This window comes from Corvus moneduloides, chromosome 7, assembly GCF_009650955.1.
Source record: "Corvus moneduloides isolate bCorMon1 chromosome 7, bCorMon1.pri, whole genome shotgun sequence".
Classification (NCBI taxonomy): Eukaryota; Metazoa; Chordata; class Aves; order Passeriformes; family Corvidae; genus Corvus; species Corvus moneduloides.
The window spans coordinates 38,892,222-38,919,761 of record NC_045482.1 but is presented as its reverse complement, the minus strand read 5'-3'; the positions used below and the strand labels follow the sequence as shown (position 1 = coordinate 38,919,761).

The window sequence follows — 27,540 nt, the reverse complement described above, 5'->3', positions numbered from 1 at the left end:
AGATTTCTCTTTAAAGATGGCTAAAATGGGCAAATTCAGGACTGGAAACCCTAATATGAAGCATAAAGCAATGCCTCTACAGAGAAACGTAGAGGTAAAAGGTCTGGGAGATCCATGGAAGGGCTTGGATCCATGGAAGATCTCCCGCAGAAGAAGCATTTGACCAAAGCACCACAAATGCAGTTAAAGAAGGATAAAAAGTGACTTTCCATAGAGAAGAAGTAAGGTTCAACAGGCAAGTTTACCTGGAATGTGGAATGAAGAGCAGAGAGGAAAATTCCAGAAAGAGAGAAAACATCTGAAATTGGTCAGAAGGGAGAGGAGAAAGCCTTGCCTTCACAGACACATTCCAGGCAGGAAGCCTAATTAATGAGGGGAGGAATTCTGGGACTATTAATGAAGGACATCAATGAGTAAGAAACCCATGGGGAGCAAATGCATTAGGTTAACATTAGTTTTACAAAATCTTGACTGTATTTATAACTAAAACCCTCTAGATGTTAAAAAAAAGTATCATTTATGCGACTGTGGGCCAAAATTCTGTAACACATTCACACGGCACACGTGGCCACGGTGAAATGCCAACCTTCCTGTGCTGAGCAGTGTTCCTTGGCACCAGGAGAAGGAAGGCCTGATACAACCAAGATTAAATCCCACGAGTGTTTTCTATTTAGCAGACAGTTCCCTGCTTTCAGCTATCCCACTCCGAGGAAATTCAGTGCAGTTTTATCTTATCAGCTGTGCTGTGGAGGCAGTGTGTGGGCAGATACTATTTTCCAAGGAAAGTAATGCCCACATGCTGACATACCGGGGAACATGGAGAACAAGAATTCTCCACATTTCCAATTAAAATTATTGGGTTATTACAGAATAAATAAATCAGAGCTCTCAAGTGTATCCAGCCATGTTCTACTTTGAATTTACCAAGTGAGTCCAGGTTTTAAAGCTTTCCATGTTTTTGTGTAGGGCCGTAAAGCTAATCACACACATCCTTCTCCTGGCATATGAGGAAACTGGGATAACAGCCTATTTCTCCACATTTTTAGTACTTTAAAGCAGTTATCAGGTCATTTTCAATTTTTTACGGAGAAAGATAGAAAAATGAAGAAAAAAAAAAACCAGAAGAGAATGCAGGATGATTTTACACTAGGCCAAAAATGCCTCAATTTTACTGCCTGTGGTCATGTCCTGTTGGGACAGCTCCAGCAGAAACACCCCGTGGTGCACGGGAAGGCTGAATTCCCATTCTGAGCGGGGCTGTGGAAGGCATTACTGCAAGGGCACTGTATCAACACAACTGGGCTAAGTCCATAAAGGGGAATTTCCATTAGGATGCTAATGACTTCAGGAACCAAAGGTAATATTTGAGTTCCGACTGACAAGGCTGGCTCGGGAGAAGGGGATTTGGCTTTGCACAGCAAACAGGGAGAGGAGCAGGAGACTGCAGAGAGCAGAGTGCCACAGGAACCTCTCCTGGAACAAGGAGGGGCACGTCCTGTCCACCAAAACCCCACGGGTGGGTGGGTGGGCTTGGGGCCACAGCAAATGTGGTTGTGTTACTCTGAGCTACTTCTACTGCCTGTGACAGTAATTATTATTAGTGATTATACTGCCCATCCTATCACTTATTCTGTGCTTCTGCACTCCTGTTTTCTCTGAGCAGAGCCACATCACGGCAGAGTCACTGCACAGGGAGTTTCATATGTAAAGGCAGGCGGTGGAACGAGATGATCTTTAAAGCCCCTTCCAACCCAGACCACTCTGTGATTCCATGATTTAACAGGACAGGAGATTCTGTACAGAGGTGCAACTCTCTGGAAGGTTTTACAGGCTTTCCTGAGGGGGTGACCAAGCAGCAGCACACTCAGCTCAAAGGCATCACTGAAACAGGTGCTTTCACAAGCCTGGGGACACGCTGCCTAAACGCCTTCTGCTTCAGCAGGAGTCCTGCCTTGGGGAGCTCTAACTAAAAACTACACGGCTTCAGCCTGTTCTGAATAGATGAAATTGGTCTTCTCACCGGCACAGCGCCAGGATCCTCTTTAAAAAACGCAAATGAAAATCAGAATCAAACTGTGCACTCCGAACTGCTGTAAAGCCACCGGTGCACCTCCTGGCTGATTGATTCAGCAGCAGCAGAGATTACAAATGGTGCTACACATGCAGCAGGCTCCCCTGCCTTACCTGTAATAACCAGGCATCACGATGTGCACGCCTGCGCTGGGCTGACAGATGTTGGGCACTTTCTGATCATCCATTTTGCGCACCGAGTCTGTGAAAGGTCCCGTAGCATTGATAACACACTTGGCTCTGACATCAAATTCCTTCCCTGTGAAAGAAAACAGTATCAATCACAGACACCATTTGTTTCCTGCTCACTGATGCTCTTTGTTATTCATCTCTCTATGAACTCAACCTACTGTAAAGTGTACCCCGCGTGTTTGAACACAACAGCTGGGATGGGTTCTAAAAATTAACTATGTGTTCACCCAACACCAGATTTGAGAGAAAATGTTTTGGAGCGGAATTCCAGCTTGTTTGTAAGGGCAGAAGAGAGGCAGGCGGGGTGGAAGTTGCTCAGCTGAAATCTGCCTCTCAAGAAGAGAGATTTCAGTCTCAGCCCACAGACTCGGTAAATGGGATTACTACTGTACAGCATGCAGCCTTCTACAATGTCGTCTTTGCTTGACAGAAGGGCTGGGGTGGAAAGCTCAGTCTGGCCTGCCAAAACACTGGGGTTTGAGTGAGAAATGTGACACAAGTGGAAGCTGAGTGACACTAATGGCACAGCCCGGGAAGATGGCTCCTGTGCCTGTTCAGGGCTGTTGGCAGACGGCAGCAGCCCTGCTCCTCCCTCCCGCCTTATCCCAGGGTGCTGCACCTGTGAGCACATCCCTGCAGCACAGCCCATACATCCCACTCACCCGTGAGCACGTCCCTGCAGCACACCCCGCAGACCCCACTCACCCGTGAGCACGTCCCTGCAGCACACCCCGCAGACCCCACTCACCTGTGGGCATATCCCTGCAGTGCACCCCGCAGACCTCACAGACCCCACTCCCCCTTGAGCACGTCCCTGCAGCGCACCCCGCAGACCCCACAGACCCCGCAGACCCCACAGACCCCACTCACCCGTGAGCACGTCCCTGCAGCGCACCCCGCAGACCCCACAGACCCCACTCACCCGTGAGCATGTCCCTGCAGTGCACCCCACAGACCCCACTCATCCGTGAGCACGTCCCTGCAGTGCACCCCACAGACCCCACTCACCCGTGAGCACGTCCCTGCAGCGCACCCCACAGACCCCACTCACCCGTGAGCACGTCCCTGCAGTGCACCCCACAGACCCCACTCACCCGTGAGCACGTCCCTGCAGCGCACCCCGCAGACCCCACAGACCCCACTCACCCGTGAGCACGTCCCTGCAGTGCACCCCACAGACCCCACTCACCCGTGAGCACGTCCCTGCAGCGCACCCCGCAGACCCCACAGACCCCACTCACCCGTGAGCACGTCCCTGCAGTGCACCCCACAGACCCCACTCACCCGTGAGCACGTCCCTGCAGTGCACCCCGCAGACGCGCTGCCGCCCGCTGCCCGTCTCCGTGGTCTTGAGCAGGTGCCGCACCTCGGCGTAATTGGCGGTGGCAGCGCCGTAGCGGGCGGCGGTCAGGGCGATGGCCAGGTTCATCCGCGCGTCGTTGTGCTGTCCTGCAGGGAAGGACACCCGTCACCCGCAGCCACGGCCGGCGCTACGGAAGCGTGTCAGAAGGGATCTGTCACAGCTGTCCCTGTCACATCGCATAGCGCTGACGGCCGCTCGCTGCCGGCCTTTGCACGCGCACAGGGCCGGGGCCGCGTGGGCAGCGCCGCGTCCGGCCGCGCCCCACGGGCCTCTGCCTGCCCCGCACACGCACCGAGCCCCACACTGAGGGGCTGCACCGCTGCCCCGGACCGGGCGGCAGAAAAACCATCTCTCCCTTTTCCTTTGTAATCCTGCGGTAACTCGGTACCTGTATCCAGGATTTGGACAATCCAACTGGTATTAACCAACAAGTCCGATTACCGAGTGAACATGCGAAACTCGACATCCAAAACATCCCTTTAGAGACTGTGCCAAATTTAATGGAGGGGTTTTTTGTATATCCCTTTGAACTTCTCAACATACAACATGAAAGCACCCAAAAAAGAGAAATAAGTGGACAAGAATTAATGAAGGATTCTTAACATGTATCATTAAAGATTTATTACTGAAATTCCCTCGTTAAAGAAAACCAAGAGAGAGGTGGAGGGACCGTGAGGGGAAGATGATTAATTACTCTGAAATACTGGCTTCACCTGAGACTTTTCCTATTTATTATTGCACTGAAGTTGGAGGCCTGGATGCTGGCTGGAAAGAATTACTATACATTGAAGGGGCCAGGCTCTGTGTGTCCTGAATAATTAATTTCCAAGCAGGCTAAACTTCCTGAGGTACGGTTCGCTTCCCCACCTGTTTGGACCACTCCTATCACAGATGATACTGATAAAGTGATAAATTTGTAATAGATACTGTAGGTGATTTATGTTGCCAGCATTCCCAACATTTAGTATAAATGGTTTATGTAAAGTTTGGTCCTTCGGATTCTGCCTGCGCAGATCTCCAGCCCCTGCGCAAATCATCTGTTCCCAGCTAAAAGGGCAAAGTTATAAAGATGGGATCAATGGCCTCGCAGGCACCACCTCCCCTCCCCAAACCCCTCATTCCAACCCAGCCCAGGCTGTGCAGTGCAATCCGTCTTCAGCTGTGAGAAAAAAAAGTTACACAAAGTGTACAGAAACGGCAGCATGATAAAGCACCGATGAAGAAACAAACAGTAACTCCAATTCCACTCAGCAAACAATGCCCGGAATCAGCTGCAACAACTGAAGAACGGCAAAACAACTGAGCAAGATGTCAGGAAAAGTTGGGGACGCTCCATCACACGAGATGCACGAGAGGGAACAACCATCGGTCAGAGCTGGCAGGCAGAGCATTCAGTAAATGCATGGGCACTGCTGCTGCTGCCGTGGCAGGGAGGGATAAATGACCTTACGAGGTTCACCTCAAACCTTCCCAGTTTCAGGCAGGGTTGAGAGAAGGTACAGCTCGTGTGGAGAGGGAGCACTGGACGAAAAAGGGACAAAGGACAGCGCCAAGCTGTGGTACAGCAGCTGCTCCCACATAACAGCAGGAATTCCAAAGGAACCCAGTGTTCAAGGAACAACTGGACGGGCACTCAGTGCTCTGGGCTGGTTGATGAGGTGAGAGCACAGCTTAGGCTGGATGCTCTTGGAGGGCTTTTCCAACATAAATGCTTCAGTGATTCTGTAATCCAGGAAACGCTCCTTTAGCCTGAAGCCAAGGGCTCTCATTACTCTGGAGATACCCCCTTTATCCTGGTGTTGGAATTGGGGCCAGCCTGACCCACAGCACCGCAGGACTCAGCTGCCCCAGGCCACGCAGCAGCACCCCCTCAGAGAGCGGCCACCAAAACCCAAACCCTGCCGTGCCATCGGCACAAGGGGGATTTGTTCCCTCCTTAGCAGGACCCTGGGGCCGGGGGGTTCAGACCCCCCCTCAGTCTGCTCCTGCCAGCAGTGCTCCAGGTGGCACTGACACAAACCCCACTCTCCTGTGGCTGCCCTGGTGTGGGGATTCATCACACGGCAGCACGACCCCAAGTCAGCCAATATTAGCTTTGGTCTATGGAACTCTGACTGTTTAAATTTGGCAAGTTTGCCTCTTCCCAGATTTGTCACTTATTTGACCAGAGCAAAAGCAATCCGGAGAAGCCAATCAGCAGAATAAATAATGTGGAAATGGGTAATTTCTATAAAACCAAACTTCCAATTGTTTAGCTAGCCCCAAATCCAAAGGCTGCTCGGCGTTTTGTTGAGCCCCCAATGCTCCTAAAGTCAGAGTGAGCTCAGGACACTCAGCACACTCCAGGATTTGAACCACTGTGTTCAAAACAACATTTTCCTGCTTTCTCTGAACCTCTCATCCATTTTCCCCTCATCGTTATTACGATGCAGGAACCCCCATGCTATTACTCACTCCTCAGCAGTCCAACAGCAACTGAGTGCCCATGGAATGCATTTGCAGGCAGAGGACTGGGAAATAACCAGTTCCTGATTAACTACACTGGTAGAAAAACCCACTGGCTTCAGATTGATGTGACCTACAGTGCGGAGTCCTTGAGTATTTCATGGCATAAACAGCAGAGATCTGGAGAGGTCTGGATTTGAAAGGAGTAAAGACTGACTTCCCACCCTGGGAATTTATCATCTGTGGAGAACAACAGCGCAACAGTTTAGGAGAGATGGGGTCACAGGATAGTGGTTTTATACCCAGGAACAGCTGGGTTTTGCCTTTTTTTTTTTTTTTTTTTTTTTTTAAGGCCTGCCAACTGGCATGTGTGTGTTCTCCCCTAGATAATTACATTAAAATCCTGCACTTGAACAGAGAATCAGAATATTCTGAACTGGGAGGGGTGCACAGGGACCATCCAGTCCAACCCCTGGCCCTGCACAGACACCACAACAATCCCACCCTGTCCCTTTGAGTGTTGTCCAAACGCTCCTGGAGCTCTGGCAGCCTGGGGAGCCTGTCCAGTGCCCCACCACCCCTCACCCAAAGGGGAAGCACCTTTTCCTGATATCCAGCCTAAACCCCTCCTGACAGAGCTCCAGCCGTTGGTCCTGTCCCTGGTCACAGAGAGCAGAGGTCAGAGCTGCCCCTTGGGAAGGAGCTCCAGACCACAATGATGATCCTTAACACTCTAGAGAGAAAGGGAAGGATAAAGCAAAGCAAAGGTTTTGCATCTCAACCTTTCTGACCTTGCAATCAAATGCCATTCTCCCCAGACACAGAGATGCCCTGGGCACAAGAGAAAAGCACCTCCAAGCTTAAGCTCCTCCAGCCCAGACATGTAAAGCTCTCTTGACACGAGCACCATTGCGTGTTCCCAAGATGCCTGTTCAGTGATTCCACTCCAAGAAACCCGAGGTGTGCGATCAAGGGCAAGGGAACCCCGAGCTTCCAGGGGAGGCCCTGGATTACCCACCAGAGCCAGCTCTGTGTCCTTGTCCTGTACAGTAGCCCCTGGGGCTGCAAGCAAACAAAACAATGATCCCCCCCCTTGCTACCAGAGGTGACCCCTCGGTGATACTTTGGGGTCTTCCAAATACTTCAGCCAAAAAGTTATTTTCTAACAACAGTGGCTAAACCAAATTAATTTGGCATCCTTCTCCATAGGTGAGTACGCTCCTGGAGATCTCCTAAATCTCCTAAGTGTAGGCAACACAGGGAAATGGTAACCATGACATTCCCCAAGAACAGGTGTGCACCAACGCCCCACCTGGAGAGGACTCTGCTGCTCCAGGGCTGGGTTTGAGAGCACTCGCCCCTTGCATGATGCCAGTTGTCACCTGCAGCATCCCCACAGAAGGCAGTCACAGCTCAGCACCTCGGGAGAAGCCTCCCAGAGCCAACTGGTGGAACATGCCGAGTTCTCTTTGCAACCCCTTGTGTAGAGCCTCTTCAAAACAGGAGGATGTTCTTTCTAGAGAGGAAAACTGAAACAATCATCCCTCCCCTTATCTGTTGTCCTCACCTGCTGTAATATGGTGACAATAAAGAACACTTTCATTTTTATTAAGGGCAGTCAACCCAGCTTTTCCCAAAACACTGGCCTAAGTGCTTTCACCAAATTAACACTGAACCCTCTAAAAAAACCCCTCAATCCTAGAAGCCACACTGCTGAGGACATTTAGTGTGCAAAGATAGTTTGAGTAAGTCTATCCCACATCACGCTAAGCCCAACAGTGATGCCATTTGGTTTATAATTTCTTCTTTTTGTGTAATTTGGGAAAATTCTATTTTCACTCCTTAGTAGCAAATGCTGTATTTCTTCACATCTGAACAGACAATGTTTCCGTTGGCACTCACAGGATCCTCCCCCAGAGTGCACACAGTGTACGTTCAATTTTATTTTTATCAGAGCTGAGCCCCAGCCAGCAGGGGGTGGTAACAAAGCCCACAGACCGGAGAGATTTGTTTGGGACTGATTCAGGAGCGTTGTGTGAAAACCAGAGCGTTAATGAGGCACTCTGGCAGCTCTGGTATGTTCTGTCCTGTGTCACTCTGACAACTACACCTGTTACACCAATTCACAGAATCACAGAGCCCCAGAATGGCGTGGGATGAGAGGGACCTTGAAGCTCACCTGGTGCCAGCCCCTGCCCTGGGCAGGGACACCTTCCACTAGCCCACGTTGTTCCAGTTCCTGATTTCTCCTCTGCAACTCTCTTCAGCTCAGACAAACAGCACCCAGTGACTGCAGTTGTATTTTTTTAAGAAGCTGGAACGCTTTCAATGCTCATGTCAGCCTTTCTGGGCCAAGAACTCCCACCTGGTCAGGGTGTGCCTGCTGCATGACGATGAACCGCGTCACAACGCACGCAGGCGTGGCAGCAACTGCCCCAAACACGCTTCGGCACAGCTGTGACACCCGGGCTTGCAAACTCCCAGCTGTAAGGAACAGCTTGGTCCCTGCAGCAAAGACAGAGCCCTTCTCTCCTTTTCCCCATTCACAGCTGTCCCTGACTTGGCACAGCCCGTCAGTGCCGCGGAGCTGAAGGCGGCCATGCAAGGAGCTGGGCACCAATCCTAGAGAACCTTCTCTGGGGGAAAATCCCCCCCCCGAACCACCTGCCAGGCTGCTTTGCAAAGGAAAAACACCTGAAAACAAGTGCCTGAATCAGACAACCAGGCCCTCAGTACAGTCACACATCCAGATCCCTACCTACTGCAGCCACAAAAATAAGGAGCATTTGGGTTTTTTATGTTTCTTCTAAAAAGCTGAGGGAATAAAAGCAAAATAAATACTTGCAAAATAACCTGTATGTTATTCCTTTAATGATACCAGTGAGGTCCCCAAAAACACTGATATTGTAGAAATTATGCTGAAGCACGTGTAATTCTGTACCTACAGGTGTATTCCTTACTGCAGCCTTGCACCAGATAACTGCAGGCACATGACAAAGCAGCACAGGAAACCAAATCCTCTCATGTTCAAAGTTTTCTCATTGTGTGCATACAAACCTTACCCAAACCTCACCAAATTTAAGGCTGGTGAGTGATTACACAGTTATACATGTGCATTAGATATATACAATTACACTTCACTCAGTAACCAAGACTGTCCCTCTCCTGTAATTTTAAAGAAGTACTTAACAGCACAAGCAGTTTCATTACAGGCATTAAGCAGGAACCCAGGAGCTGTTGTGCATATGGAAAGGGTTAGATCCCAGTTAGGCATGATGAATCAGCTGGAGTGACTCAAAATCGTTCCAGACTTCTCTGAGAGAGAACTCAACAAGTTCTCCCCGAACACAAGCAGGGTGAGTTCAGGGGAAATGTCCCCTTTGACTTGTGAGTCACAAGTCAGTACAATGCCCTCAGACCCGAACTCTCTCCAGCTCTCTGAATCACATGAAACTGAAGTGGAATTTGCTGCAAACTCCCAGACTTTCTAGGATACACAGCACTCATGTCCTTGGTCCTGTCCTGCTCCAGGGGGACGAGTTCTGACTTGGCTCCATCAGCTCTATCCCACCCAGCAGCACAGTGACAGCACACCCAGCTGTCCCTGCAGCTCCTGCAGTGCACGGAGAGTCCCAGCTCTGCTGTGCCCTGGGCCACCAGTGCTGCTGAAGTAAGGCCCAAGCAGGTGGGAGGGATGGTGGACAACTAAACATGCCCTGGAAATAACCACACACCCCACACTTTAGCTCTTTAACATCTGCCCTAAGGTGTGAGCTTTCATGGAAAGGGAAGCCTCAAGGCTTCTCTCAGGTAAATTGATTCCAACAGGTTCAAACTCAGATTTGACACATTCAGTTTAAATAAACCAGCAGTAGTCACCTTAATTCTGACCTCCTCCATTTAGCACCACCTCAGACCACAGTAATAATAATAATGATGGGGATAAACCTCCCTAGTCTTGGAATCCCAGAATGGTTTGGGTTGGAAGGGAGCTTCAAGCTCATCCCATTCCACCCCCCTGCCAGGGATACCTCCCACTATCCCAGCCAACCTGGCCTTGGACACTTCCAGGGATCCAGGGGCAGCCACAGCTGCTCTGGGCACCCTGTGCCAGGGCCTGCCCACCCTCACAGGGAAGGATTTCTCCCTGATCTCCCATCTACCCCTGCCCTGTGTCAGTTTAAAACCAATGGCCCTGTTCTACTATGATTTGTTCCAAATTCTGTAGTTATAAACAAAGCAGAATCACAAGCAAGAGGCAGAAAGCCCATAAAATATTTTTACAGAAGAAATCCCAATATCCTGCAAATGTCTATCTGATCAAGTCTGCTGCCAAGTTACAGCACAGGAGCTAAAACTCCTACTGAAACTAAGATCCCAGAAAGCAAAAATAAGCCACAATATCCACCACATCCAGTGACAGACAAAATTTGGAATTCTGGCTCTGTGTGACTGCTTTATAATTACGTTGTTTCCCACTTCTTTTGTATCAGCCTTCAACTTGTCACTACACTGCGACTGGCGTGTCAGTGGCAGGAAAAGCACCGTGTTAAAATGAAACTAAACATTGTCACTGTCAGTTTATGGAAACGGCGCTAAAATGTCACCGTGCACAGCCGTCACGGCGGGGCTGCTGCGGCCGTGCCACCGCGCCAGGCAGGGCCGTGCCCATGGCACCACAGCTTCCTGCGGCCCCAGCGGCCTCCAGGGGGAAAAACCCCACGGGGTCAGCTCCCACCGGGGCCAACTGTGCTGGTTTTTAACTCTAAACAAAGCAGTGATGGGTTTATCAGCCACTGTGAGCTGTGCTTGGCCAGCTGCTGCCGTGCCATCCAGGAGAGCCCTGCCTGGGAACGATGGAGTGCCTGGAGGGACAGAGTGCCATGCCAGAGTGGAGAGAGGCAGCACTGCTCCCACAGATCACAGAACCCAAGGTTGGAAGAGACCTTCAGATCACCCAGTCCACCTGCCAACCCAGCACCACCATGACCTCCCCATAACCATGTCCCAAGTGCCACATCCAGATGCCTCTTAAACACTTCCAGGGATGGGGACTCCACCACATCCAGAGACAACTTATTCCAATGCCTGACCTCTCTTTCAGTGAAAAGTTTTTTCTAATACCTGCTCTGGCCCTCCCCTGCACATCTTGAGGCTGTTTCCTCTCCTCCTGTCCTTGTTTCCTGGGAGCAGTGCACCTGTTACCCAGTGAGCCACTGCAGCTCCCATGGAACACACCCCTGGATCACAGCAGAGCTCCATCCTTTCCCCTGAAAGCCACAGCACACCGGGACCACTCAGATGTTTGTGCCACAATGAACAAATAATGTCATTTTGTTCAGGAATAATCTTAAATCTTTTTGGTAACACAATCTGAAGAATTATTCCCCATTCACTTCTGTAAGGGACACAAACCCCATCCTTTGCTTATACAAGCATTAAAAAAAAGAAAAGAGAGAGGCCCCGAATTCACTGGAATATTCATCATTTCCAACCTTAAACCCAGAGCGTACAAACAGACGAATCTGGCAAGTCAGAAAGCAAAGCCAATTTAATCTGTGGCTCCCCTGAGGTAAATGTAGTTCACAGTCCTGCCCCCACCCCAACCTCAGCCATAATCCCTGCTTCCTGGAGGTAAGAAAGCACTGGAGTGAGGAAAATTCTGCAGCAGGATATAATGATCCAAAATGACAGGGACAATAATGACAATGAATTTCATGTCTCCCAGTCATGAGCTGGGGATGCTTGACTGGGCTGACTCACACGATTAAATTGTTACAGGTACAGCAGAGATGCAGTTATCATCCGCGTGCTTTTGGGAAGGGCGCCTGCGGCAGCGCGCGGATGCGCGGCCCTTCTGTCGGGAGCAAAGGGCTGCTCCTGCAGCGACGTGGCTGAGCCCGCACCTCTGACAGAGGCAAAACTGGGTTAAAGATGCAGCTGGTTCAGGCCATTGATTTTATCCCTTCTGAAAATGATAAAAGCGCTCTGACGGGCAAGGCACGGCGGGACTGGAGCGAGCGGAGCTGCACGGCCTGTGCCGGGGACCTGGGCAGCCCCGGCTGCTGCGGATCCCCATGCTGCTCATGCCAGCACCAGCAGGAGACTGCTCCACTGCTGGGGGCTCAGCCCCGGGCTCACTGTGCCTGCATCCCACCGGCATCGCCCTTTCCAGTCCCCTCTTCCTGGGCAGCTCTGTTACGCAGAACACGGGACACAACGCACGGGAACAGCACGGGTAGGGAGCACACAGAGCGTGTCCCAGCCATACCCATGGTGAGCGTGCCTGCAAGGCTTCTCTCACCCCCCAGCCTCAGGCTGGAAACACCGAGGAATATGAGAAGCTGCGTATTTAAAATCACCTATGGAAAGTCTTTCCAGTGACAAACCATCAGAGTTTTTATACCCAGGGAAGGAAAAACAGCCACAGAGCTGTCTGTAATACCCTTATTACAGCTCAACATCTCCAAATATCCATTTGTCAAACATGAATTATAAAGCCATAACATTTCATAATTCAGGACACACTCAAATCCTAGGAAAAATAGCTACAAGAGCCCAAATAAAAAAAAGCATTTATTCTGTTTTTGACAGCTTAATGAATGCCCTACTCTTTTGCATTGATTTTTGTGTGTGTGTCTGTGTGTGCACGTGTGCCTGGGAAGGATTTCTCAGGGGGTTTGCTGTAAACAGGGAAAGCGAAATCCTCTGCCAAGGCTTTTTCTACTTTTAAATAACCTCCACATTAAAATATTTCAGCAGAGTATGTATGCAAAACTACTGAGAATGCAAAAAGCAAAAAACCAACTACTTCCATTGCAATAAACATACTGGAGATTTGTAGAACAAGACATTAAACAATCCAATACCTTGATGGGGCAGGAGAGTCCCAGACACAGCATATGTTAATTCCTTCTTTCAGGAAATAACAGCAATTCAGACAGCATGGTCAGCAGAGCTTTAAAATCTTAAATTCAGGACTGATTCCAGAACACAGATTTTCCTTACACATCTAAGGGCTCATCTTGCAAGGCAAAATATGTTAAAAAAGCCTGCAAGCACCTAGAGACAGAAAAATAATGTATCTTAAAGAGAACCGTGCCACTTGGAATTGCTGAACACTTTACATTGACACACTCTGGCCAGCTGGATCCCTGCTTTAATGGTTTTCCTAGTTCTTATCATAATGAACTCTATATAATTTAAATGGAGATTAATTCTTCCATTTAAAGTGCTTTAGAACAATTCTGCCTGAGATCCTGAGCTCAGCCCAGCCTCTCCCTGTGCCTCCTCTCCAGTTCTCCCCGAGCCCCTAAGTGGATCTGACAGATCCCTGCTCAGATAGCAGCCGCCTTCTCCCCCCAAAATGTTGCCTTTTTGCTATTCAAGAGTATCCTAATACCAACAAATGCTAAATGCAGTCTGACATGTCCCCCTAAGAAACAAACTTGTAAGTTGTGGCTTCAAAGCAAACCTTGAATAAATAGGACACGTTGTGTACACCCCGGCTAACATCCAACATATGCTTTGGCTTCCCGATGCTCAGGCAGAGCAAGAATAGCCTCTGGACAAGGCTGTGATTTGCTCTTGCTGGTACTTCCAACATTTATAATGTACCATTTTTTTGTGCCTGTATAAACAATTTAAAGAATGTAATGAAGACGACCCCGGCGCCGGTTGGGAACACAACGTCCTCATGAATTATGGATGGCTGGACGCGCCACCGGCAGCGCTCACGGCCCGCACAAAGAGCGGCCCCGGGCTGCCCTGCAAAGGGGCACGGCCACCACCCGGGCACCGCTGGGCACGGCTTTAGCACACTAAAAATTAACTTAGACGTGGAACGGTTTTACCTCTTCCCTTTGGTGGCGGGGATGGACATCTGTGATCGTTAACAGCTCTGCTGTCAACAATTACAGGGGAAAGGAATAAAGGAAAGCAAGGAAACGGGATAAACCTGCGTTTAACTGCACTTACAGTTAAAACACTCCATCCTTAAAAGGCCAGTTTATTGATTCGTTCTTTAGGGGAGAGAGAAGGGATGGACAGAGAAGGGAAGGATACCACCTACCTTAAGATTTGTATTTTTCTTTGCCATTTTTTAATACTCTATTTTATGACTAATCCTTCTGAAAGGACTAAAATGAGTTTAATTCCATCTTATGACCCCCTCCTCTACTTTCAGTTCCATTTCCTTTCCCTTTGTGCTCCGTTCCTCTGGATTTAGGGTGTGACAGTACATCATTAAAATTCAAGTATAATAATTTACAAGACCTGAAGGGAGCTTGCTGAAATGTTATGACTTAAACCCCATTTCCTGTGGCCAGTACACGGGTTAATTGCTCAGGACAAAACAGTTCATGTGCTACAGCCCCACGGGAGCCCACCTGCCCCACGGGCCACCCCACAGAGGAGGCACCTCAGACAACACTGAGCTGAAACACGGCCTGTTACGAACTGATTTAACACTGGAGTTGGACAGTCTTTATTCTGCACTAGGTGCAGCCTCAAAACACTCAGATGTGTATTATCAACTCACAAATTCCATCCTTGAGTCCCTCAAACCCACTTCATTCTTCAGGGAAACTGAGGTACGGTGGAGCTTGGAGAGCTTTTTTAATTTTAATTCCAAACACCATTTCTCTACATTCTGCCTAAAAATGAGGATAACTAAGCTGTATCTTATAAAGAAAGCAAAATAAGGCAAGACATAGATTTTTTTTTTCCCTTTTTTTTCCTATTTTACTCTTCCTTTCCAATATTCCGTGTGTGTTTGTTTCCCTCTGTTGGGATGGCACCAAAACCTCCAGAGACATCTCTCAGACACTCAGAGCCCTGCCTGTGTTTGCCATCAAAGCCCACGTGGCCTCTTGGTGCTGAATCTTTAGATTTACAACACTATTTAAAATAATTATTCATGTAAGAAACATGAAGACCAATTTTCAGGCTATCCTGAAAGGTGTATCTTCGGAATGCTGGAGTAGTAAATAGCCACGATACAGCCAAATTATTTATTTAATCAGAAAAAACTTCACTAGATTATAAATAGATTTCAAGCTATAGTGCTCTTATGAGAAGTGTAATTACATTTAAGAGAACCACTTCGTTCTTCTGGCAGGCTCCTGGGATCCCTTAAAACAAGCCAAGGAATAGCTCAGGATATGGAAAAAATAAATCTGAATTCCTTCTCTGTATGCTGTCTACAGCAGGTCCTGGTACTGGGTACAAAAACCACCACATAATCCCAACACAAATTTTCCTAAATAACCTCTTTTTTCCTCCAGATCTTAAAAATAAGATAAGATGCAGCCTCCATCAGTAGTAAAATCAAGTAAAAACCAAGTGAATCCTTTAAATCCCATCCTAGTCCCAAACAAGAACCTGCATATACATATTCCAACACATATATATGAATTTTTAATTGTTTTTTCACGCTGCTGGGCTCTGAGACACCTGCAATTACCAACACAAGCTTTAGCCATAAGCCCCATAAACCCCATTGAAGCCCAGTGTGTTTCCAGAGTCCTTCCCAGTCCAGAACCCCTTTGATGAGCTGATGAATTGTGTAAATGCAGTTCCACAGAGGGAAAAGAATTCCCTTTATAATCCACCTTGTGTGAAGACCTTTCTGCTGCCAAAAGGTCAGAAACCACATCTCCACCAGAACACTTCCACACAGCTCTGCACCCACTAGCCAAGAAAACCACTGTATTTGCTCCTACATCCAGTAAGTTGCTGTCATGAAAATGTTATTTATCTCCCAAATCAATGCTTAAGAGGGAAGTTGAATCCTACAAGCTATTCTTTCCTGTAGAGACCCCCAGTGTACAATCTCCAGCCTCACACTTGTGTTTTTGATGCCTTTTCCCGGTCTTAAAATCAAGAGTCAGACATGGTTAGAAGGGAAAAAGGGATTTTACCTTGGTATTTATTTTAAGGATCCTTAGGTGCACACGTCCAGGTCATATGCACCAAAATGCACCCTGCCCAGTCTATCCCCAAAGATCTGGTATCGCATCAGAGGTGTTACTAATTAGCAGATCTATCAAAGAATCCCCAGTGAGAGGCTCAAGTGAGCCCCCCTCTCCAAGGAGCCTTCCCTGGATGGTTCTATCTCGGTTTACAGAATGTGTTCTGGAGAGGACCTTGGGCTCTGGGGCACACTGATCCCCGGCTACGAAGCTTCTGAGATGTTGAGTCTCTTAGCTTGACAAACAAGTCCAAGAATGGAGGCAAAAAGCAGTAAGAATACAGAAGTCGTAAAAAGGTGTAACAGGGGTATAAAAGAAAAGGCAAGAAATCTTCATGGCATCATTTTAACCCCAAACCCAAACCATGTGGACACGGAACAGGCAGAGAGACAACGCACCATCGTAGTAGACAATGGCTCCGACCAGCTTGTCCTTGCGCAGCATGGGGAACAGCTCCAGGGCCCGGGACTTGGTGAGGACATAGCTGCTCTTCAGGCACTGGCTGCCTGCCACCAGGTCATACAGCTTTATCCCAACCCAGTAGTACGGCAGCTGCCACCACCTGAGGGGAAAGAAGTACCATGGAGGGGAAAAAAAAATACAAATGAAGCATTCAGAAGTGCATGCACGTGCTGTTATTGTAATACAGAACACAGTGAGGAACACAGAATGTTCTTACAGCAGTTTTACCTTGGACAGCACACAAGCTCATGGTAACAAGACAATGTAAATACTCCAGACTTAGGTGTTGTTTGCTACTGTTTTCAGCTGAGCTACTCCCTGCAGTGAGTCAAGCAGATTCAAGGCTTTATTTGCTCTAGAATCAGGATCTAAACAGGGCTTTTGTGCCTCTGTGTGAGCTACTGAAGCTGTGTGTGCAAGCTGAGAGCACTCTCCCAAGGCACGGTCTAAGGCCTCCTGCACAAACAGGACCATGATAAACGCAGGCAACCACTGACCTACACAAGCTCCAGCCCTCACAAGCCCCTCCCACTAAGACAGGAATAATAAAGACAGGAATGGTCTCAATAAAATTAAGTTCCTTCTGCAAAACCTCCCTGCTCTAAGCAGCTTGTTCCAGTGAGTAACTGCTCTTACAGACTGAAAACCTAACCCAAAGCACTGAGTGTCTTCCTCAGAGGAGGAGGAACCTGTTCTGCCCATACCCAACTGCCCTGTGCTCATATGGACAGAACAGCATCTTGCTGGGAACACTGGGAGGGCGTGTGTTGAGGACAAGGGTGCACTGAAAGAATAGCAAATACATCCTGGGAATGAGAGCTCTCTCCAATTTGGGTGCTGGGAGGGCATTGAAGAGCTGTGCCCCCCAAAGCAGCGACTGCTGGCTGAGGCACAAGAGAACTTTGTGCTTCTGCAGCCCAGCAGCTTCCCCCCACTGCCAGAGGACAGAGCCTGGGACAGCTTTAAGGAATCTCTCCCAGGCCAGGACTTGCTTGTGAGAAGCCAAGTGAAAGGAGAGAAAACACAGAAGAGCTTACTTGTAGATGGGGAGCATGATGGGCAGTGGGGCCGAGAGGTGGGGCGCGCTCTGCAGCAGGTGTGCACGCTCCTCCAGAGCCTCCTTCACCATCCTGTACTGCAGAACACCAGCCATGGTCAGTCCCACACCATCCACCCTCCTCCAGAGCCTCCCTCACCCTCCTGTACTGCAGAACACCAGCCATGGTCAGTCCCACACCATCCACCCTCCTCCAGAGCCTCCCTCACCCTCCTGTACTGCAGAACACCAGCCACAGTCAGTCCCACACCACCCGCCCTTGGTGCCAGTGGAAATGCTCAACAAGAGACTTTATTCAAGTATCAACACCTCACACCATTGATACTGGGCTTTCAAAAACACACTGTGATCTGCTGAAAAACTCAGAGGTTAAGAAAAAGGATCCCCAATAAAATTAAGTTTCAGTAGTTTCATCTTGGTGCCATGGCAGCTCAATTGTGTAATTTTTCATTTGAACGTAAAGCTCAACAAGCACGTTGCCCTAATGAGGGGCAGGAGGCACTTCAGGAGGGCTAGGACTCATCCCACAGCACAGCTTCCATGCCAATTCCCACAGTTCAATCCCACCCTAACTCCAAGCTGCAAATGCAGAAGGGTTCTTCTCCAAACCAATCAATGTTCATCAATATGGAGTTGTTCTTTGGCAAAAAAGGTGGGTTTCTATAGGTGGATAACTGCAGGGCTTGGATATTTCCCCCTGAAAAGTCACCTTTTCTGCAGCAGCATTACAACCACTGAAACATACTTTGAGAGGTTCCAATGGGAGGACAATGTGATTCCTCAAAACAGGGATCTCAGGCTTCCACCCACACAAGAACACACAAAAGCATTTATACACTATCACTCATTTACCGTATTTTCTTGCTCCATGCCAAAATAAATCACTCATTTACCATCTTCTTTTCCCTATTCCAAAATAAGTCGCTCATTTACAATATTTTTCCCCCATTCCAAATTAAATCACTCATTTACGATCTTTTCTCTCCCCATTCCAGAGCAGGACAGCCACTCACTCCCCCCAGTTCATGACCTTACCCATCTCATTTTATTTTATTTTAAGCTCTTTTTATTCTCAGATCAGCCCTGTCTCTGCCTGCCTTTCCCAAAACCCACAGCCTACTTGGCATGGCACTGGCACTGCCCACCAAAGCACTGCCCTCCCGAGCCTGCAGAGCTCCCCCAGAGAAGACACTTCCCATGCACAATGCATGCATGTATTGCACAATGCTGTGCAATACAACACTGAAAAGCTCAAAAGGAGACTCAGGTCTAACTGGGACAGTGAAGTGTCTACCAGCAATTTTTGCTTAACAACCAGCACAAACAATTACCTGCTCGAAATCCAACTTCATGATGGCCTTCTGGAGGTACCTCACTCCACCATGGATCAATTTAGTGCTCCTGCTGCTGGTCCCCGATGAGAAATCATCCCTTTCTAGAAGGGCTGTTTTTAGTCCTGTGTTACCAGAAAACCAAATTAACTTCTTAAATTACACAATTTGTATGTAATTCATTAAAGACACTTCTCTAGGGTAGAGACAATCACAAGAAAAATTACTCTGTACATGGATAAATTTGTATTCAAAGTGTAGCACACTGTCTATATTGTAATGAAAAATTTTAGCCTTCTTCCTGAGGGAAAAGCCAAAGCAGAACTTAAACAGAAGCACATTAAAAGCTGGATATTTCACAATGGAAAGGCATTACGGCACATTATGGGGGCCACGCTCCCGCAAGCAAATGAGAGCTTGGATGCATGGCAGGAACAGAGGGGTTTCATGGACACTTTTAACCCTTTGCAGCAGAGAGCTCTAAACCTCTTGCACTAACAATTTAAGTGGCATTCCAGAGAGGGAGACAACTGGCAGCTCTGCTTACTTGGAGTTTGCTTCAGAGGTGCCCAAAACCAGGGGAGAGCCAGAGAGCGTGGGGCACACTTGGAATTCTGACACACACAGGAAATAGTCTGATCAGCCTTAACCACTGAATCCCTTGGGTGGAAAAGACCCCCCAGGATCACTGAGTCCAACCACGCTCCAGCCCTTCAGTGTCCTTCTTGTCATGAGGGACCCAGAACTGGACACAGCACTCGAGGGGCCTCAGCAGTGCCAGCACAGAGATTTTAACATCTCTTGGTCTCCCAAAACTTTTATGTCCTCAAAAAAACCTAATTATTACTGGTAACTTACAAAGATCAGAGCAATTTATTTTTGTCGAATGTGACTGAAGATTAATGGACACAATCAGAAATAATTTGGTGAAGATTTATCAAACACACGAAAAGCAAAATTTGTTGTTAAGCGAAGCAAACACGATAAAAGAGCAAGTTCCATGAATGAACAGCATTGAGACACAACTCATTAACCAAATGCCCGTGAATATTTCACACCTCAGAAACCTACTGATATAACCAGTATCTCCAAGAAAAGGATAAACAGAGATAAACTGTGATAATTTCTGCCTGCTTTACAACTGCACTTTCTGCCAAAGCCCAGCAGAGGCAGAAGTGAAGAGATCCCAAGTTATTCTTTGTCCCATGTTATTAAATATAACAACCAGGCTGGAGTTTGGACTCATCTCCCTATGGTCAGACCCTACTGCTCGATCCATGTCATATTACCACACCTCCTGGACAGGTGTTTTCCAGCTCCAACTGCAAAACACTCCTGGGGTCAGTTTTGCCTCTGTTTCTGAGGCACGTGTCCAGGTTAAAGAACCTGAGAACTTCAGGGCTCTCTACTCTGGCCAATCCCCCAAAGGGGGGCAACGGGAGCACGGACCTGCTGAGTGACCTTCTTCAGGGTCCTTTTGCCTTCTGAGAGCAGAGGTTTCCTAATCAGGACAACCCCTCCTCTACCTTCGAGTACTCCTGAAAAGCCAGCCTGAGAAGTTTCTTACAAGCCAGGTGACCCAAGAGGGAGCCTGCAACTGAACCTCCAGGCCTTTACCTCTGGTGGCCGCATCCAGAGCGCAGCCACAGCCCGTGGCTCCCCCGCCGATGACAAGGACATCGAATTCACCGCTGGTTTGCAGGGCCAGAATCTGCTGCTCTCTTGTGGGGAGATGGTCCTTCCTTACTGGAGCACCTTCTGCAGCTTGAACCTGCACCAAGGCACCCTGCAAAGGTTGAACGCAGCCCGTGAGGCCCTGGCTTTGTTTTGCATACACACACATATGGGGGACAGACACCCCCCAAAACACAGCCTTTTCTAGAACCAGAAAGGTAAACTCACATATTCCCAGCCATATTTAATAATAATATTGTATTAAACACTGAGGAGCAAACAGTACTAAAACCATGAAGTGTTACTACACGCTTACTTCATGTTGCCCACCTCAATGTAACGCTGCACTCAAGTGCTACTACCTGTATTAATTACTCCTAGGAACACTCAAATGTTACAGGATGCTGTTGTTACTTTAATAAACATTATAAAGGAAGCATTTTAATAAACAGCCACAGTTGGGCTCTTGATTCTCTACCAAAAAACCCACCACAGCAAAGGACGCAGAGCTGAGTGTACATTTTACATCTCATACAGTGGCATGAACCCAAGCTCAGGTTTGATGAGGTTCAGGAGTGATGTGATTGTCAAATGTAGGGCACTGAAACACCAAGGAAATGCTAATTTCACATCCTTTTTGAGACACTTCTAAGCAATGCAGTTTATTTATTATAACGTCCTACAGCACATTAAAATACAACTTGAAAGTGACAAAGCCTAATGATGTGGCAGTTTCCAGGCAAGTTCACACTTTCCTGGAACAGCCCTGGGAATCTCTTTGGGCTGATATTCCCGGAGCCAGTGCTGCTGTCTGTGCAGTGACTGTGGAGAGAAGGGCTGATGCTCAGTCACCTACCAGGGACCATGGTTTAAGTGTGAAGGGTTTGAGCAGTCTCTGAAGGCTCTCTGCTGTTAACATCAACTTAAGATGAATTCTAAACATTTCCAGACTTTCTTGAAAATTATAAACACTTTGAACACCAGAAAAACCTGTTTAACCCTAATTTAGGACCAAATTTAAGGTCTGAGCATGGCCCAGTCTCCAGGCCAAATGGCAGACTTAACTATGCAGAATAGCTTCTGTCCAGATCTCCCAGACAGGAAAGAGCAAACTAATAAAAATTCAAGTGACAAACCACAGAAACTCCTTTCCAGCCAAGCACAAAAAGCCTCAGTTCAGATTATATGGTGCATGCAGCCTAAATATTTTTGTTCAGAATTATTTGCTCATTCCTCAGCAGTATCATGATTTAAATGCATCAGTTCTGGGTCCCTCTCACTACTGTAGAGCTGAAAATGAAATCTAGTAACTAGCAGCCATGACTCAAGGAAGTGCACATTCCAAAGGTAACCACTGACCAGGTCCACTCTGCAATCAGGGATGATATTGACTCTAATGCAAGCAGCTCGTGAAAACCACTTAGGACAGCAGCAACACTCTCTGCATGTGTGGTACAATTCAATCCATGGGAAAAGTCGGGCTGGAGACAGAGTCCTTCACTTCACAGTGAGGATCTAACGAGCCCAGAGGAGACCCCAGAGCTGCTCCAGGGCTGGAGCCCCTCTGCTCTGGAGCCAGGCTGGGAGAGCTGGGAATGTTCCCCTGGAGAAGGGAAGGACACAGGGAGAGCTCCGAGCCCCTTGCAGGGCCTGAAGGGGCCCCAAGAGAGCAGGAGAGGGACTGGGGACAAGAAAGAAAAATTAAGATTTGGAACAAATCCTAGCATGACCACTGGTTTTCCCAAGTGTGGTGATCCCTGTGGGATCAGCTCTATCTCCCCAGCCCATGTGGGGCACCCAGGAGCTGCACTGAGCACTCGCCCAACTGTGGCCAGCTCAGCCCCGGCTGCAAAAGCTGCAACAAAGGTCTGCTCATTACCTGGTGTTTACAGGCAGAGCAGCCCTCAAACAGAGCCCACAGCTCCCGAGGCACACACAGAGCTGGGAAGCAGAGAGGTGAATCCTGATGAGCCTCGTGTTTACACATTAACGTGTGGCTGCTGGCAAAGATCATGGGAGGAGGGACAAAGTTTGGGGACTTCAAAGAAATTCCATGTTATTCTTCTGGCCATGGAATTCTGTCCATTCCCACATCCTCCTGCCTCTTGCCCTGCTCTCTCGCTGGCCCTCTCACCTCTACCACTAAAGCTATAAAGCTTTTATATCCCTGAAGTATAATAGAAACGTGTCACAGAATCCCAGAATGGTTTGGGTTGGAAAGGACCTTAAAGGCCACCTCATTCCACCCCCTGCCATGGGCAAGGACACCTTCCACTATCCCAGGGTGCTCCAAGCCACACCACACCTGGCCTGGGACACTGCCAGGGATGGGGCAGCCACAACCTCTGTAAAGAATGGAACACTGATGCAGTTCCAGAACACGTTTTTCCAGGGAGTGATGGACCCAAGAAGGGAGACAGTGAGAGGATCCAGCTGTTTCTGTCCCCACTTGCTCCACGGTGGCTGTGACACATTGCTCTGCCAGTGCTCCAACCATGGCTCCCAGCTCTCCCTCCCAGAAGGGGATGGGAATGCAGCACATCCGAGACTTTCCCTGGAACACCCAGCACCGACAGGGCTGCAGCAGCCGGGGCTGCAGGGCCAGGGTCAGCAGCTCCTGCCTCCCCTCGTGGAGCTGCTGCTTCAGCACTGCAGGGTCATCCCAGCCACAGCAGCTGCTGCCAGCTTCCCAAAGCACCACCCTGCCGCTCCCAGACAGCAGTCACAAGGAAATTGGGAACACTAAAAACACCCGTGGCTCTGTCTTGCACGTGTTTTGGGTGATCAAGCTCAGCCACACGTGCTCAGCTTCCATGAGCTCTAGAGAAGGAAAATCCCCACCTCCCAATTCACTTTGAACTGCACTTCCAGACAATTTTCATAGCATACTACTTAACTTCAGGAGAATAACAGAACACCAGAAAAGCCAGATTTGGAGTTCATGAAATACTGGCATCAGGTGGGTTTGACTCCATGTTTTGGTTTGTTCTTAAACCCATTATCTACAACAAATGGCTCCTAGCAGAGCCCAGAGCAGAGTCCCCAGCATCCAGCCCCTGGTATAGCCAGAGTGTGGAGATTAGCCCTGGAATATAAGCAGAGTGATTAGTACCAGGAATTGATATAGATATGATGCATCTTGCTGTCAATTAAATGGGGGAGTGAAGAAAAGCTGCACACAGGGATTCCATCTGCAGTAACGTGATTAGTTTGGCAGTGAACAAGTGTGTTTACTGAAATAAGCAATTGCTGTTTATATCTACAATTTCTCAGGCAAGAGTTCCCTGAATGGTTTTGATTACGCTCTTAGTGAGAGGAATTTAGTTTGGCAGTTCGAATTTAATCATCAAGTTATAAAGCGATCTAGTAATCCATAAGCCAGTGCTCTCGTTAATTTGCTACTGTAAATCTCCAGGTAGGTTTGCAGAGTCAAATTCATCATCCTTATTCATTTAACAAAAAAATACAGTAATTAAAACTCCCCAAAGCAGACCCTGCATTATCATATTATCACACTGTTGGATCCACCTTGCTGAGCCATTTCTACTGACCAACAATGCACTTACACCAGGAAGAGCAGGATTGGGAAAGGACAGCAGAATCTTCAACTCCAAACCAAAGCATGGCTTTTCCCCTTAGTGATCACGAGGGCAGAGGGGGAAGAAAAGCCAGCAGTGGCCTCCAGTTCAACCTGGCATATCCAAACATAACACCCCATCTCACACCTGGCACCAGCCTGCTTAGATTGATGCATTAAAGAAAGGCCCAAAAAACCAGAATGCAGCAATTCAGTCAGGAAGCAGGAGGATCTGGTATCTCCAATTTTCTGTCCCCATTAGCACAGGAAGTGCTGGTGAAATGGACAGCAAAGGCTCACTGCCCCACCTGGGCCATGCAGGTGTCTGGGTGTTCAAGGCCACATCACAGAATGCCAGACTGGTTTGGGTTGGAAGGGACCTTAAAGATCATCCTCTTCCACCCCCTGTCATGTTCCACACCTTCCACTTCCCAGGCTGCTCCAAGCCCTGCCAGCCTGGCCTGGGACACTTCCAGGGATAGGGCAGGGGTGGAATGATATGAGCTTTAAGGGTCCTTCCAATCCATACTGTTCGGCAATTCAATGATTCAATCTCAGTTGCATAAATGTGACTCAAAATGTGTGTGAACAGAAAAATTAGTTGGGATAAAAGAACAAGTGGTTCTGTCATTCTGACACCATGACCACGCTCTGTAAAATCCTGGGGTTTGATCTGTCTCTGGAAGTTCATAGTGGCCATCCATCCCCAGAAAAATGGGAACTCCCTAAATTCTGGAATACTGCAGACAATACGCAACAAGTGAGCTCTCCAGGTGACTCTTCCCTTCCAGCTCCTCTTATTTAACAGTCCTAAAAGTTGCAGCTGCCATTTTTAACAGTAATGAAGCCAGGCTGTGAAACCCTGGGATAAAGACTCTGGAGAGAGCATTATCAGCTTGGAGCAAGGCAGACAGCCCGATGGGGAGCTCACTTGAAATGCTGGGGTTTATTTTCTGCAACAGTATCTGAAGCCATAAGAATCCTGGCTTACCCACTTCCCAGCTTGGCTCCCCAGAAATGACTCATCTCATTCCCAGCTGCTCCTCCTCCTCCTCCCCACAGAAACGGCCAGAAAAGGGATTTAAAAGCCGTTGTGGATGTGGCACTTGGGGACATGGATCATGGTGGCCTTAGTGTGGGGGAATGGTTGGACTTGGAGTCTTGGAGGAATTTTCCAACCCAAACAAGTCCCTGGTGCAATGATCGAGAAGGGAGTTCAAGAGCACAGCCACTCCAACCCTGCTGGGAGGAGCAGATATGCCAGGGAAATCTGTTTTCTCCAGCAGCAGGATCCAACACGCAAACTGAGGCTGGGATGGATGTGCTGCACCTCTTTCTCTATCCAACATTGCCCTTGGCTGCTGGGGGAACTGCCTCTGTCCATGCACCCTCACCTGGAGCACGGCCTGGAGTGAGCCCGGCTCACCGGGGCTGGGCTGTGCCCACCAGAGGCAACAGGAGCCTGCCCAACGACCTCCTTGGCACTGATCCTGTCCCCAGCCTTAGGAACCCAACAGGAGCTGGCACCAGGACTGTTTTGAAGCTGAGATGTTCAGAGGTAGCACTGGTGGTTTCACTTCCAGCTTCTAAGCTTGAAAATACTGTCCAGACAGTGCTTTTACTTCAATCAGGTCCTTCCATTCCTCCTACAACTAAGTAAAGCCCACAGTGGCACCCAAAGGTCATTTTTTAAAACTATTTGTACAAGCCTGACATATGCTCTGACAGATTTTAAGTTTCCTATTTTATCAGAAATCATAATTAATACTTACGTGTTTGTTTCTATACTGAGAAAATTGAGAGAGGCCAAAAACTGTTGCTATGGCACCTCCTCCAATGAGAGCAGTTCCTTTCACTGCCTTCTGAAATGCCATTTTTTACTGGAAGAAAAGGAGATAAAAATTAATTGGCAGTTTTACCATGTCAGGATCTGGTACACACAGAATAGACCATTTGAATAAACTAATGACAATGTTGTGACAAGTTGAAATTTAGGGTAGCAATGTCTTAATTAGAGACTTTCACTGCAATATTAATAACTTCTAAACAAAGTCTAGACAGAGCAAGCCGGAGTGCTCTGGTGTTTGCTGAGAAAGCTGAAGGAGGAGAGAGTATGTAGATCTGAGTAGATACACACCCTCCACAGTGACCCTTGAGTACGTGACAGGTACTGCCAACCCCATGGCAAAGGCACACCAGGAGCAGCCCGTCCCCAGTCACAGGGCCACCAAATCCTTATCCCAACACCACATCAGATCTGCTCCTCAACGTCTCCTTCAGCTCCCCACCCGTCCCATCAAACTACTGCTACAATCCCAGCAGCTTAACAGCACTCCCTCCTGCCTTCCAGGCAGGAATTGTCCAGCCTGCCCTACCCTGGGACGGTGGCGGAGCGACGCCGTGCAGGCAGGAGCAGGGCCCTCAGCGAGAAGCAGCAGCACAGACAGGGATGGGATTAAGCGGCTCGAAAGCAGGGTGGCACTTTATCACCCAGCTCCTGAGGGCTTGAAACCAGCCCTATGTGGGTCAGGCAAATTCTTAATAGACCCAGTGTTCGGATCCTGAATGACCAATTTGCATGGGACTGACCTGAATCTTAAGCAGGCACAGCCCACTCCATCTTCCCGGCCCGCGGGGGCTCGAGCCGCGATAGGGACAGCATCCATCCCGCCTGGGGATCCCACCAGCGCTCCGGGCCCTCTGCACACGGGGACACCCCTGTCCAGGCCACACATTCCCCAGCAGCCTCCAGACAACTGATTTAGCACCAATAAAGCTTAAAGCAGAGGCAGACAATGTGTGCAGCCCTATGCCAAGACTGGAGCACCAGCAGACTTCCCATGCATAGGGAGCAGCCCTGGGGCCAGGAGCAGGGAGCCAGGGCAGCTCCCCATCCCAGGCTGGGCAGGAATGGCCCTGGCAGCCTCCCCTGACATTTGTCAGGACACAAACACACAACCAGGGCACTTCACTCAACTGCTCGTGTACCTGCACATGCCGTACACAGAGACGTGTTCCCAGGCTGGAATGCCTCGAAGGAAGAAATTCCTCCCTGTGAGGGTGGGCAGACCCTGGCACAGGGTGCCCAGAGCAGCTGTGGCTGCCCCTGGATCCCTGGAAGTGTCCAAGGCCAGGTTGGACAGGGCTTGGAGCAACCTGGGAAAGTGGGAGGTGTCCCTGCCCATGGAACAAGATGAGTTTTAAAGTCCCTCCCAATCCAAACCTTGACCTCATTCCCTGAGCACTTTGCCTGCAGCATCCTCAGCATGGCGGAAATTCCCCGCACATTTCTGGCACAGGCATTCGATGCAGAGCTGTTGTGTGTACAAACTTTATGTAAGGGATCGTGTACAGAAGGCCAAGACTTGCAGCTTCCCACGAGTTTTTCCAAAGAGGGG

The 27,540-nt window shown here is 48.7% G+C and overlaps 1 protein-coding gene across 2 annotated transcripts in view; it reads right to left on the bottom strand.

Annotated features, from left to right (window-relative positions):
* GPD2 (glycerol-3-phosphate dehydrogenase 2) overlaps nucleotides 1–27,540 on the bottom strand; it is a 51,457-nt gene that overhangs the window by 14,322 nt on the left and 9,595 nt on the right. The window contains exons 1-8 of one of the 2 annotated variants that reach the window (XM_032114475.1): nucleotides 26,518–26,615; nucleotides 25,915–26,022; nucleotides 20,509–20,677; nucleotides 18,892–19,016; nucleotides 17,541–17,638; nucleotides 16,440–16,603; nucleotides 3,547–3,711; nucleotides 2,185–2,329 (exon numbers count right to left, since the gene is read on the bottom strand). In XM_032114475.1, coding sequence (XP_031970366.1) covers nucleotides 2,185–2,329; nucleotides 3,547–3,711; nucleotides 16,440–16,603; nucleotides 17,541–17,638; nucleotides 18,892–19,016; nucleotides 20,509–20,677; nucleotides 25,915–26,016 — 968 coding nt within the window. In that variant the 5' untranslated portion in view covers nucleotides 26,017–26,022; nucleotides 26,518–26,615. Of the gene's footprint in view, nucleotides 1–2,184; nucleotides 2,330–3,546; nucleotides 3,712–16,439; nucleotides 16,604–17,540; nucleotides 17,639–18,891; nucleotides 19,017–20,508; nucleotides 20,678–25,914; nucleotides 26,023–26,517; nucleotides 26,616–27,540 lie in introns of those variants that run through there. The other variant, XM_032114474.1, reaches the window with a different exon arrangement.